The sequence below is a fragment of the Grus americana genome, chromosome Z (genome assembly GCF_028858705.1).
Source record: "Grus americana isolate bGruAme1 chromosome Z, bGruAme1.mat, whole genome shotgun sequence".
Taxonomy (NCBI): Eukaryota; Metazoa; Chordata; class Aves; order Gruiformes; family Gruidae; genus Grus; species Grus americana.
In genome coordinates, this window is record NC_072891.1 from 46,863,121 (window position 1) to 46,877,395 (window position 14,275).

Consider the following 14,275-nt stretch of genomic DNA (forward strand, 5'->3'; position numbering starts at 1 on the left):
TCCCTGCCCATGGCAGGGGGGTTGGAACTAGATGATCTTTGAGGTCCCTTCCAACCCAAACTATTTTATGATTCTATGAAATTCGGAGCTCCTCATCAGCTAGATTCTTTGGGGAATTTGGAAGCAGTTAAAATTATTTTATTTTTTCCTCCTATGTTTACCTCTCTTTTTTTTTAAGGACGCTATTTTCTTCTTCATCTGTCCTTCACACAGTAGATAGAGAATCATTACACAGTCTCAAACAGCATTGTGCCTTTGCTCTGTCAATACGTGCAGGTCATTCTGACTCACTTGGAAGTTGAAAGTAGTAATACTTTGCTGTTTGTTAAAAGGCACAAGTGCATGTATTTGGAAAGGAACAATGTTGTCCAGGAAAACTTTTAATGGAGAAGGAGATGTGGAAATAACTCTAGATAGAAATCTAAACAAAGAAGTACTGGCGGTGCTTTACAGAGGAGGAACAAAGGAAACATGCTTTAAATATACGGAAATACACACTGAATTGAAACATCCGGAAAGAAATACTTTAACAGCAAGCTCGGTGTTGCATCTTATGCTGATATTAATAGATGTTCCAATATGTAGTGTTGCCAATGATTACCAAATTCTTTTTTCCTATTGGATTTCTTAAGATTTTATTTAGTAAATTGCAATATCTGTATAACCTCATTTTAATAAAAACAGTACAAATTGAAAAATGACTGCTTAGCTTCTGATTTAGGCTCCTGAACAGTAGCAGCCTTGTAGTTTAGACGTTATATATACTTGTGACTTAAGTTGTTCTGCTGAGCTTTAGTTTTTTTGGAGATGGCAACCCTTTCTTAAGGGGACTCTCTTAACATTTACAGATCACAGTAATTAAATGAAAAAGTGGTGTCTGGAATTAGTATATGTTTCTATTTATATACACATTTTTTATTAATTTCTCTAGTGATTGTTAATTTAAGATCTCCTGCTGTTAGCCAGAAACAATTTATGGTATGCTTTCAATCAATGGAATAGGATAGACTGTCTTGGAATAAAGAAAATGCTGTTATTCCTTTACACACGCACACACATGCACACACCCTTTTTGTTTTTTAATAGGGCTGTACCAGGACTTTTGGGTAACAGACTACACTTCAAGAAGAAATTTTCTGATCCAGTGGAGCATGGCCAGAGGCACACTGCGACTAAAAGAGAGCTAGCAACAGGTCGTAAGGCCATGGTGAAGCTAGCAAGAAAAATGTCTGGCTGGTTTCTGAGACGTACCAAAGCGCTTATCAGTCATCAGTTGCCAAAAAAGGAAGACAGAGTAAGAGCACCTGCACATTTCAAATACAATTTTAATGAATATATCTCTTATTTTTTGTTTTGGTTGTGTTTTTTCTCTTTTATCATGCCTGTAGTAGTTTATGGTTTTCTTTTGGACTTAGAATTTAAGAAGAATCCAGAGCCTTGGAAAAAATGCACATGCAGTAGTGTGCTTTGTTCACGTAATTACTATGATTGCGTGTTGAAATGGAGTTAATCAAGCATGAAAATGCTCAACTAGACTTCTGCCTAGTGATTTACACATCTATTTTGTGTGCACTTTTGTATTTATCTGTGCAAACCCAATGCAATGTATGTAAATCTCTTGAAATTCTATGTAGGACTTCTGAATTTGTAGCCTGACACTTTATACATAGGTCAGTATGCTTTTCATTTGTAACTCCCTCGTTTTTGATCACTAAATAAAAGAAAAGCCCCAAACCTAAAGCTGATTGTTAAGTCTATAATCCTGTTCATCTAATGGTATTGTAAGCATTAAAGTGATGATACTTATGACTATAGATAAGTTTCTGATAAAATCTTATTAGATATATTTAGGCTTTTTTCTAAGTAGACGAACATGAGAGTGCAGCTGTTTTGTTGTTTTTTTTTTCCCAAAATTAAGTATTTATTCTTCGTCCTTAGTGTATAATAATGTCATCTAAACTGTCTTCTGAAAGGAAGATTAACACAAATGTCAGTCAGTTGCTTTTCTAAATCTAGCAGGTTTTATTCTTTTCATTCTCTTCTTAATGTGAGTATATGTTCAAGTTACTGCTGTATTATTATAGCTCAGCATGGTGCTGCTGCTGTGTGGGTGGCCTCGGTTAAGGAACGATCTTGGGATTTCTGTCTCCTGCTGCTTAAGACTAAAGATGTCATGGAGATGCCACCCATAGTCTCTAAGAAGAGGGATAAGAGTTTAGGCCATAGCACTGTGTAGATCCTTGCCTTCTCATTGCATATTCTGTTTGTCCTCCCTGTGGTAGTGCCCTACAACAGCTAGTGCCTAAAAGAGGAAAAAAGGATGAGTTAAGCAACTGGCAAAGCAGAGGGGAATCTTTAATTACAATTATGCATTTATTCCTCACTCTGCCCTCCTCCTTCTGTTCCTCCACAAAAGTCATACCGAAAAGTTTATAGAAACATAACAGCAGGTTGTTATAGCTTGATATTGATACTCTTTGTAGAATTTTGGGAGGGGATAAAATAACTGTACATACATTTGAGCTACAACTTCATACTATGTTGGTGTCAAGATCCAGATTTTTTTCATTTGGTAATAAAATAATTTCATGTAACTATTAAGCAAATATATTCTTGTTTTCTATTTTATTTTCAATGTTTTATGTTTTTTGTTGCAGTGTTCTTTGTTTTTCATTGTATGCTGCACATAATTGTGTTTTGGGGGTTCTCTCTTTGGCAGATGGTATACTGCTCCCTGACCGAATTCCAAAAAGCAGTCTACCAGGCTGTGCTAGAGACAGAGGATGTAAGCTTAGTATTACGAGCAGGAGAGCCCTGTAGCTGCAACAGCGGCCGTAAAAGGAAGAACTGTTGTTACAAAGTAAGAACTTGCACTGTTTGGATTTTAAGTATACAGTGTTTCGGGTTTGAGTGGTAAATAAGTTTTCACGAGGGAGACTCTGCTGATGAGCTGACTGAAATGTCTGCATGGTTGTAGGCCATCTGTTTGGGAAATCCCAACTGGAAGCATGGATGGTTGCATCACAAATATGATGGCGTTGGGCACTTCGGGATTACAGCAAAGCTGCTTTGCATGCTCTGAGCAAGTAGTTGTTATTTAGGCAGTAAATTCTGGATTTGTTGTTTTAATACAAGTGTATCTGTGAAAAGATGTTGGCAAAGATATTGCATTGGGATGTTCAGTATGTCAGGCATGCTGCTCCCGTATGCCTCAGGTGGTAACTGCAGAAGCTGCAAATCGGAGGCATCCTGGACCCCGCAGGTTGTCTGGGCTTTGCTTGTGTTTTAACTGCAGTTGGATTGTGTCTTTCTGTGCCACTAAACATGCACTTTACTTCGCTTCATTGAAGGGAGAACTCCTGACAGTAGCCACAGAGAACAAACAAAACTTTGTTCACGAGTAACAGCTCTGTAGATTTCTTCTGTTGTCTCTGGACTTCATTAACACTCGATTAGTGTAGCTTTGCATTTGTTTCATCTGTATAACTCAGTAGGCTCATATTAAGCATGTCTTTTTAACGTTTAGAAACGTGTGCCATACTTGCTTCTACCTGTTTTGCTTCTGGCCTGTTTTGATTCTTGTATAGTGGAAGGTTTGTTTTTTGGTTGTGGGGTTTTTTTTTTTCCCAAATGATATAGCTTATTCAGTCTTCTGCATCTTCCTTTAAAAACAATTCCATCAGCCTGTTTAATATTCTGTGGATACTGGTGTTAGTTCTTTGCAGACTTCTGTTTTTCAAGATGTTTTGCAGAAAAAAGTTAAATGCTATTGAACTTAATTTATAAAGGGCATTAGGCAGGCCTGCAGATACTTAGCTGTTCTTATGGGCTGTCTTATTCCAAAGTTAACCATGAAATTTAGTAACTTGAGAAGCAAAAGGAAAACAATTATTGGTCAAATCAGCCAACCATAACCAGAAGAATTGCTGATGCTGTTACTGCTGCTGCATTGTAGAATGTTTGAAGTTGTTTGAATTATGTTACTTGAGATGTTTATAAAACTCTAGACATTTCTGCTGTAGAGAAAAGTAAAGTTAGCTGTTGTAGGGTAAGAAGTCATTGAAACAACTCTGGTTTGATTTACATTATAACCCCAATTTACATTATGAACCTTTACATTTAAATCAGTTGTAAATTTATTGTCTTTTTGTCAACCAAGGAATTCTTGGTTATCTTAGTAATTTCTGTAGATATCACACTATCTGAAATGTTTAACAAACTATGAACATAGCTGTGGGTTTTTTTTCTTTTTGGAAGATGTTTTATATCAGTAGGATCACAAAGCTGAGGAGGAAAAAGCCTTGATGCATTTTTGTTAGAAATACAGTGTGCATCTCTTTGGGATCAATTATAATACTACTTAAAATCGGTAATGTATTAAATCTTGTAAGGACAGCACTTAGTTTATTTCTTATTTTCAGGAGTATTTGTTTGCATAAATTTTTTCTTCTTTTTTATTGTAGGTAAATGCTCATGGTGAAACAATTAAGTCACTGCGCTTCAGTTACCTGACAATCCTACAGAAGGTTGCAAATCATGCTGCACTGCTGCAGACAGACAACACTAGCAAGCAACAAGTTAGTTTCAGGAGTATCTGAAAAATACTTGTGGAAAATGGGATGAAAACTGTTGAATGAAAATTGCTGCTGGCCTCCTTGTTAAGTCTTAACTAACTGAAATTAAGATATTTTGCAAAATTCCTTTTCCATTCCATAATTGAGAATGTAGCTTATTTAATAGATAGAGATGTTATATAACAGTATGTTAATTTAGTTGATGCGTATTTGAAAATAAGGGTTATAGAAACATTGGAGAGCTTTAGGGGGAAGAGTAATTTTTAGTGATTTTTAATAATGCCATTTCTGTTTAATTTCTGACAAGTGCCTAGTAAAGAGGAATGTCTTCATGCAAATAAATAAATAATAAGCAATTAGAATGTGTTGTTTTCTGTAGTATTTTATATTCAAAGCTCAGCTTTAAATAATGAGAAACATGTTTTAGTAGAAAATTCTCAACAAGAGAACATTATCAGTTTATCTTATTACTGTGGTAAGTAACCTACAAGACCCACAAATGGCAGAGTTTTTAGAAATGCTGGTATGTGATCCTTATGATCCAAAAATGAGCAAAGGGATTTAGGGATGTTACCACTTCCTCTCAGAACCCACAAGGGAAAGGAAATGAGAAAATCCCAGCTAACTTTGGCAAATTTGTTCCATTAAAGCAGTTCTGGTTTTTGGGAAATATTACTGTTAGTGTCCAGGGCCTTATATGCAGTAAATAACACTGAAAGCATTTGGGTGGTTTTTTGTATTGTGTATGCAGTTTTTGTTGTAATAACATTTGAGAGTTGAAATAACAATATATGAGTATTGTGAGACTTACTGTCTTTTATGGCATATGTAATTATTAACCTCTCCAAAATCTACTGAAGAAACTGAGATTTTGTATGATTTCTTACCTTTAATACTACAGTCCATCACATGTGTCAAGTGAGAGATGAGATCTTTTCTGCTCCTCTGGAAAAGTAGACTTTCCACTTGTGTGTGGTCACATTCAAGTTCAGAGCTACCCAAATTTTAGCATTGGAGCTTTGATGTGGCTTTTAACAGTTTAAATGCGTTTCCAATATTGGTTTTTGTCATATCAGTGGGACAATATGTAATTCCTGTATTGGCTTCTCATGCCAGAGCGTCATGAGAAATGCTGGTACACAACTGTTGGGTAATGCAAACCTCAAGCCAACACTTCTTGAGACTGACAATTCTAGCCAGTCCTATTGCAATTTCTGTCCAGGAGAAGAAATTTTGGGCATGGAATCCATGGTTTCAGACTAGGATCCTCTTTCTTTTTTAAATGAAGCAAACCACAACACACAGAAGATGAACTGAATAAAAACATGTAACTCTTTCTGCTTGAGTTACTTTGGCAGATTACTTGCTTTAACCTGTTTAACCAGTATGGCTTACTGGTATCCCAATGTAGCTCTGATTTTTAACACCTGTTCAAACTTTCTGCTTTTCTTCCAGGAAGCACATATCAAACGAGTGTGCAACCAGGTATTTTCCAGTTTTCCAGATTTTGTGCAGCTAAGCAAAGATGCAGCCTTTGAAACGATTTCGGATCCAAAGTACAGTGGAAAAATGAAGGTAAACCTGTTCTTTAGAGGAAAAATAAGTATTAGTAATAGATCTGCAGGTGTAGTATATGGATATAAGAAAATGTACACCTAATAATTGTGGTTTTTTTATTGTTGTGGTGGTGGTACCACAGCAGAGATCTCCTGTCTTGGATTGGGGTGCCTCTGGGAAAAGACTGGATAAGTGTGATTTGTGATGCTAAGATATCCTAAGATGTTAGTTTCACATATTTGGTGATGGTCATAGAAATGAACTTAGCAGTCAAGGGGATTTGGGTCATAATATTATGAACGATAGTTCCATGAAACCATTGACTCAGTGGCAGTCAGAGGTGTTTGGGGAAGGAAAAGAGCAACACAAAATCCTTACAGACTTAATGATTTGTGCACACCTTCAATATTGTGGATAGTCCCTCCTCTCAAAAAACATGTGTTACACTTTGAAAAGGTTTAGAATAGGGCCACAGAGGTAATCAGTGCTGTTGGACAGAAGCAACCAAGTAGGCTGGAACTGTCCAGTCTGGAAAAAATGTCTTAGCATAAATGTGAAAGGGACAATCATGAGTAGCATGTGGCAAAGATGTAGGGAGTGCTCGCTGTCTTTTCTAACCCTTTGGACATCAAATGAAGCTAATAGGAGCCTGGTTAAAGATGAACAAAATAAATGTGTTAAGCATAAACCTGTAAAACTCTTACTTCACAAACTGGTTACAGAGGGGAACAGGATGAATAACTGAAAAAGATGTCTAATGTAGCTAATTAAAAAGAAAACCATATTAGGTTTAGGAGCGTACCTTAGCTGACAGTACCTGGAGAGTGAGAAGCTATGCAGAATGGAATAAACTATATTTTTGTGCGCTGTATAAACCTGGATATTCACAGTTAGTGGTTGGGACTCGGGGAGGCAGTGGCTGGGCCATGATTTTTGTAACAGTAATAGTTGTTATCACTTTATTGATTTGTTAGTATGCAAGTGCCATTTTTCTTTTCTGTTATTATATACATGCGAGAGGCCTGCATATTACCTTTGTCATATACACTTTGTTATCTCATGAAATTCAACTTTATTGCTAAATTAGTTACCAGCAAATATTTAATACATATCTGTCAAAACTAAGACCGTGATCTTCAGTGGTGCTTACAAAGCTCTTTTATTGGTTAAAACTAGTTTTGCTTTCTCTAAAAATTTCTCTCTTGGGGCTATTGCATACTTCACTCCAACACTGCCTTATGACATTTTCATTATGTGTTTTTTGACGCACTAGTGAACAACACAGTCAAGCAAAAATGCCTGAGTTAAGGCAGAGGTTCCAACATTATGTGCCTTTAAAGTCTGCAGCTTACAGAGCTGCCTGTTGGGATGAATCTGCTCCAAACCATGGCCTTAAGTTTGAGTTGCTTCAGGGACAGCATAGACTGCAGTGTCTTCTCAGGGGTACAGCTGGCTGTGGCTGTGTAAGTTGGGTGTAACCTTGGCCGGTAGCAGTTAGGCTCTTCTCATGCTTGTGTGCAGTGGACTTGAGTGGTAAGGAAGAAGGTTCTGCTATTTTGCAGTGCTGGAGTAAGAGCATAAAAGGTGGCAAGAGAGCAGTGGCTGTGATAGTTTTAAAGATACGGAGCTTGCGTTGATGGCTTGATACTGATGAGATGTCAGGGAGGTTGAACGTTTACTTTTGACATTGAGAGATCCGCAGGGTTAGAAAAATTAATCTCTGAGCTACCGGTAGGTAAGTGCCAGGCCAACTTATATTTCTGGAAAAATTGCCCAAATGTAAGTAAAATCTTAGAATAGTTTGAGTTGAAAGGGACCTTTAAAGGTCATCTAGTCCAACCCCAAGTAGAACGAGATGAGAAATACGTATTGTATAATGAGTTACTGGCATGGTGATTACTTCTGTTGTGTTTTTGGGGGGTTTGGGGGGTTTTTTATTGCTAATGAATCCTCTAATGCTCATCTTCATTCTCACTACAGACTTTCCTGATTGTGTTTTTTATTTAACTTTTGATCTTTTAGCTTTTTATCAGTCTGTACTGATCAATTTTCCTGTACTTCAAGGTATTTTTATATAGATTGTAGGTAATTATAAAAAAAACCCACAAAAAACCCCAAAACTCCAAAAAAACCAAAATCTGAATCCTAAATAAGCACATATTTTTTGAGAAGAGCCTTTGTATGGAGAATTTCTGTTTTATAAAAAAGTGCCGTGTATATCATGGCAAACTGGATTTTAAAATCTAACCTTGTATTTTTGAAGTAATATTGATATTGAAAAATGTTTTCTGTTTGGTAGATGAGAGATAAGTGCAATATAAACTTCTGTAGAAAAGTAAGAAAAGAAATTTTAAAAATTGCTATAATTCTTTCACAGAACATTTTATTACTCTGACCTTTTAAAAAAGTCATATCAGTCACTGAACTGCAGTAGTGGTAGGCAAAGGTACGAAGCAATAGGGACCTTTCTTTCCTCCAACATAAGAAACTATGATCTGACATTATTATGAGGGGTTCTGCTTGAGGTTTTTTGTGTTTTGGTTTGGTGTTTTTTTTACTTTATGAATTAGAATAGAAGCATTTTCAAATACTGCATTTATGACTGCCCAGTAGACTTACAGAATATTTTTCCACTGTTGATGACCTCTGGTTTTGTATACATGATGCTTCGTTCTAGAAATCTATTATCTATTTCAGTTCATTGCAAACTGGATAAAATTTATCTAAGAATTATTGAAAGAATTGCTTACTTTAAGGGAAATTGGTCTGCTTTCTCTTTTAAGCGGAACTTGAATTTTGTGTCAGTACATGAAATGTGTCTTAGTATAAACAGAATATTCTGAAATGAGTGGTGATATCTCTGTGTCTGGAAGGAGGAGTTTTATGTAATGGGCCAAGTAGCCATCATTGAAAAATAAGGTGGTTTTTGAGTCCATTAAATTTGACTTCAGAATAATTACGATGCTAAAATTGATTCATACATGTCTGGTATTGCAGTTGCTTTTTTTCCTGCTGTTGATTGCATTGGAGGTTCGTCTTGTGAGAAGATTGTCTTAACTTTTTTGTTTTCTATTGTGAACTTTAAAATGGAAGCTGTTTGGGATGATCTTGGTCTTTTATGTTCTGGAAGCAAAGTCATTCAGAAGTTATTCCATTTAGGAGGTACTCTTACCATCAGAAAGTAATCAGAGGAGAGTCATCAGATACTGGAGCCTGAAAACTGCTTTATATATTTTTAACATGTTTATTTGAAAATGAGACAAATTACAGTAAAATGTATTTAATAGCCTTGTCCCATTTTTATATTTTCAGTTCTATAAGTGAGTTCTGGATACTAATTGAAATAGTTTTGTAACTTTCATCTGCTAGTATAGACTGAATAGGTATTAGTTAGTCCTTTAAATTAAAATTTAGTGCAGCCTACCCAGAAATTTTGGCACAGGTGATTATTCTCTTGCAGATGAGCATATTTGCAAAGGAAAAGTTTGTGGCATTTATTTAAATTTATTCAGGGTGGTCAGAGGGCTGGGATTTGTTCAAGAAGTTCATTAGCTAAGCAGCTCTAACTGTTTTTAAGGGTTGAAAAGATTAACCTATCTGCTAAAATACCTTCTGTTCTCTCACCAAGCAGAGATAAAACACATAGGGAAACATAGCTTTTTGTACATTGGAATATGCCTGCTGCCACCAGTAAATGAGAATTGCTTGAACAGAAGTGTGAGGGTGTGGCATATCCGTGTTTGTGTCTTGCCTTGTGCTGTGACTGCAGTCATCTCTAGGTGTCTTGCAAGCTGTAGCATTTACAATGTGCCACCCCAGGTTTTTTGTTCTGAGGTTAAGATTATAACAAGAGCCTGGAAAAAACAGTCCCTGTCATCCAAATGTATACCTATAATGTATACCGATGACTCGAATACATCCTTGTTATGGTGGGAGGTGGGTAATAACGCAGTGATGTGATCTGAACTTCAGCTATTTTTGCGGAATTATCCCTTCATTTTCAACCATACTGCAGAACATACAGTTTTCAGAAGCCTTTGCTTACACTTTCCATTGCAAGGTGAATTTCATACCTGCATTTTTAACTTGAAATAGTTGAATATGTGAGAATTGAAGTGAAAGGAGTGTGCTGTCTTGTTAAGAAACTACCCTTTTTCCATCATGAAGTAAGAAAGTGGGGACCTGAAAAGTGTGAGGACAAGTGTTTTTAAACGCAAATATTGGAGATTGTTCACACAGCAGTATCGGGTACTGCTTGGAAAAGAAGTAAGAAAAATTAAGGTAGTTTTAAAAGCCTGCAGTATTTCTCATTACTACTTTGATTATTTCTTGAGTTTTGTTAAAATTCTGGCTCAGACTCTATATGCTTTCTAAGTGAAAGGGCTATTAAATGTCTGGGCACTTGAAATAACTTTTTGGTTTTCTAAACTACATGTATAATATTTCCACAGACATCCATTTGTGGAGTTTTGGAATAATGTTCTCCATTAATATAAATCTCTTAGGAATAACTATATTGGATTGATTTATTTATTTTGTTTGGCATATTATCGTTATTTAAGTAGGAAAATAGAAGTCTAGTGGAGCACCTTGCAAATACTAGTAACTTCCACTATTAAACATAACCCTAACCCAGGCAGGCATGGTTTTGAAGCCTTAAAAACACTCTAGGCTAGCTTGGACATTGGCAGGGGAGTTGGAGCTAGATGGTCTTTAAGGTCCCTTCCAACCCAAACCATTCTGTGATTCTATGGCATCTGTTTACAAACGAGGTATTCTGGGATGCGAGAGGTAAAACTTCATCACAAACAATTCACAGTGTGTAGTAATGGGGAGATAAGCATTTAAATCCATGTGAATTCTTGCAAAGAGCATGTTTCTTTTGCTTGAGTATGATCAAGTGTTTTTCTCGGACCAGCAACTTTCAGGATAATACTCTGGTGTGCAAGCATAGAATTTATTTCTCTTTGGTGCAAAACCATTCATTACTTTTTCCCGTTCATCAGAGCTGTTCTTCACTCCAGAATACCTAAAATCCCAATGGGCATGACATTGATCCATTTTATTTAAACAGACTGAGTGGATTTGTTTGTGTGTTCTCCTATAGGAAATTAATTATTTGACCTATGCTTTACTCTAATAATAACAACAATAATACAGTAGCCAAATTCCTTCTACTTTGAAAGCATGTCACTGTTTTTCTTCTGTTTCTTAATGTGGCTAAATAAAATGCAAATGTAAGTAATTTAGCTCTTCTTAAATTACCTGATGTAGATTTTTTTCCAGTGAAATAAATCCTGGTTTACGTGATCTTGTACAATGAAACCAGGCAAAAATTATCTTGTTCGTACCTTGTTTTCACTTGTAACTGGCTGGCTAATATATACAAAAGGGCTTATAAGTGATGTAGAATTACTTTTTTATATTCTATATGTTATCCAGAACTGTAAATTTAATGTAAACATTTCTCATTATTTAGTTGTCAAAGATTTGTTAGGCTTTTAGTGAAACCGGTGTCAATCAACAGTTTATATATTTATCACTGAATACATATAATTTTAAAATATTTATTGCCCAGTGGGAGAAAGCTACAGACATGGTACAGAAAATTCCTCTTTCCCTTTTGTGTATTGCTTCTGCGCAGTACTCTGGAGCTGCCATTGCCAGATGTGGACATGCTTCTTTTGAAAATAACAGTGTCACTATTATACACAAGGCTCTGGATTATTTGCTTCCCCACCAGAAGAACATTGTGTGTGGGCGGATTATTGGCATTTCAGGGTCTGTGCAGAGTCTGGGAAGCTGGATCCTACTGTAAACAGAGCAACAGACGAGAGTGGGAGCGGGGAGGGGCATACATCTCACTGATTATTTTAAGAAGACAAGTTCCAAGAAGTTCTGAGCTCAGATGTAGTACAGAAAACTTAAACAGACCTTCCTGTTTTTTAGGGGAGTTGTGTGCATTTGCTAAATGCAGAAATTCACAAGCTGAGCTAGCGTGTGAGTTAAGTAACATTTTGTTGCAGTGTGTGTAGTGATACAAATAGCTTCTGAATTTACCTATTAGTAATATGATTGCCTTTTTATAGCAGGTTTTCCATGTAGATCACCAAAAAATGCATGTCTGGCATCTCCATTACCTTTGGCATATTTATTATGCTAGCATTGCTTTTAGTTATGCCACTGTTTTGCTTTGCAAACAATTTATTACAGCGTAGCATGTTTAAAGGCTGAAAACACAATTGTGTGTGAGATGACCTGTAGATAACATCTCTTTTTTTGTGTTCTGTGTTTCATTTACAGGTCCTTCAGCAGCTTTTAAATCACTTCAGAAAAAACAAGGATAAAGTTCTTCTTTTCTCCTTTTCTACAAAGGTGAGCTCCATATGATTTTTATCAATTAACTGCAGCAGTAGATTCTGAAGTTTAAGGCACTGAGGTGACAGCTGTCAACCACATTTCCTTTCTCTGTACTATGGGAATTAATGATAAGGACAGTGTGCCATACTCCAGAAGCATGTTGAAACCTTATGTGACTTCATGCTAAAAATAGTGATGGCAAAACAAATGTAACACTGCCATCCTTAGAGCTTTTTAAAATTGTTGAATTACTTTAGGTGTAGAAGTTACTGAGTTCAGTTGTGTCTTGAGTTAGAGCAGTATCAAAGCAAAATGTGTCTGAAGTATCATACAACCTTTGTGTTAGCACTAAATGTACTTAAATTTCCTCTGTTTTACTGGCTTTTGACCATCGCCAGTGATGAAACTTCAACCTTGAGCCTTATTACACCAGTTGGTTTGAACTGAAAACAGTGTTAATTGGAGCAAGAGGTGTATGCGCACTTCACTTTTAAGGGACTTGCTCCTTCATTTTCTTCTTAGGGAATAATGTGTTTCCTGAAATGATGCAAATTGTAGTATGGTTTTCTTTACTTAACTATTCATAGTGATAACATTAAAAATATTAAAAAATAATAGTCTGAATGACAGTTCAGAGTCTTAACTACTTTAAGTCAGACTGCAAGTTTAATATTTAGATGTAGTACTAAAATGCTGATGTGTCTTAGGCTGTGCTTCATGGTGTTCAAGGCCAGACTGACTGCTGGTTGCTGCAGTCTTTTTCGCTCTGTCCCATTGAACTCTGGCTGTGCTTACCAGCCTGTTTCTTTGTGCTGGCTCTGGTGCTCATTTACCATACTTCAAGTCACTGTAACTTGCTAAGATGGTAGGAAGCTGTTGAAGCTGCCTGCCTGCCTGCATTGAGCTGACTCAGCATCACTTAGAGGTGGGACAGGCAGCCGGGGTTGGAGGATTGACTGAGACCACAGCAGACCACCATTAATCACCTTGAGTGCTGTAGAATCACAGCTAAAGAGTGATGAAGATGTGAATATCAAAATGGGGAAGATTTACTCTTATTTTCAGTGCTTGGTCTATTGAAAATGTATTTGAGACATGGCCTCTGTGATTATGTTTAATTAAAAAAATAATAGTAAGCACTCAACTTTTTAAATTTATTTTTCCACCCAGTTGCTAGATGTGCTGGAACAATACTGTATGGCATCTGGGCTAGATTACCGAAGACTTGATGGAAATACAAAGTCAGAAGATAGGATCAGAATTGTAAGAGAGTTCAACAGCATTCAAGAAATTAACATATGTCTGGTATCTACAATGTAAGAAAATTTAACTTGTCTGTTTCACTCTGCCTTTCTAGTGTTCAGTAAGTGGATGACTCCACATTTTACTTGATGACCTTGTGAAGGATTACTTCTTTGAGAAACTGAGTTCTCTTGTCTGTTGGTAAATATAGACTCAGTGCTAGGGACTGAAGCTTCTTAAAATATCTGAAGACTTCCTCCCTTGCCCTCTCCTCTCCTTTATAAGGATTGCTGAGACCTGAAACAAGCTGGGTTTTCTGAATCCTAGTTTTCGATTTCCACTTGCTGTAGAAGTGACTTAGCGCAGACACTACAGCTACCTAGCAACAACTATCATCAGTGTGTTATCAACGTTATTCTCATACTACATCAAAACACTACACTGTAAGGGCTACTGGAAAGGAAATTAACTCTATGTTAGCCAAAACCAGGACAGTGAGGAAACATGAAATGCAATACTGAACTGAAAAACTACCTCTTAGT

At 36.5% G+C, this 14,275-nt stretch overlaps 1 protein-coding gene across 9 annotated transcripts in view; it reads left to right on the top strand.

Annotated features, from left to right (window-relative positions):
• The window catches only part of ERCC6L2 (ERCC excision repair 6 like 2), a 63,471-nt gene that overhangs the window by 12,773 nt on the left and 36,423 nt on the right, over positions 1-14,275 (top strand). For 7 of the 9 annotated variants that reach the window (XR_008574651.1, XR_008574652.1, XM_054809681.1 and 4 more), the window contains 6 exons: positions 1,087-1,294; positions 2,720-2,860; positions 4,464-4,577; positions 6,030-6,149; positions 12,435-12,506; positions 13,662-13,807. Coding sequence is in view for 7 of the 9 variants with exons in the window: in XM_054809681.1 (XP_054665656.1) it covers positions 1,087-1,294; positions 2,720-2,860; positions 4,464-4,577; positions 6,030-6,149; positions 12,435-12,506; positions 13,662-13,807 (801 nt within the window). In the remaining 2 variants the exon portion in view is untranslated. Of the gene's footprint in view, positions 1-1,086; positions 1,295-2,719; positions 2,861-4,463; positions 4,578-6,029; positions 6,150-12,073; positions 12,132-12,434; positions 12,507-13,661; positions 13,808-14,275 lie in introns of those variants that run through there. The other 2 variants (XM_054809682.1, XM_054809684.1) reach the window with 2 other exon arrangements.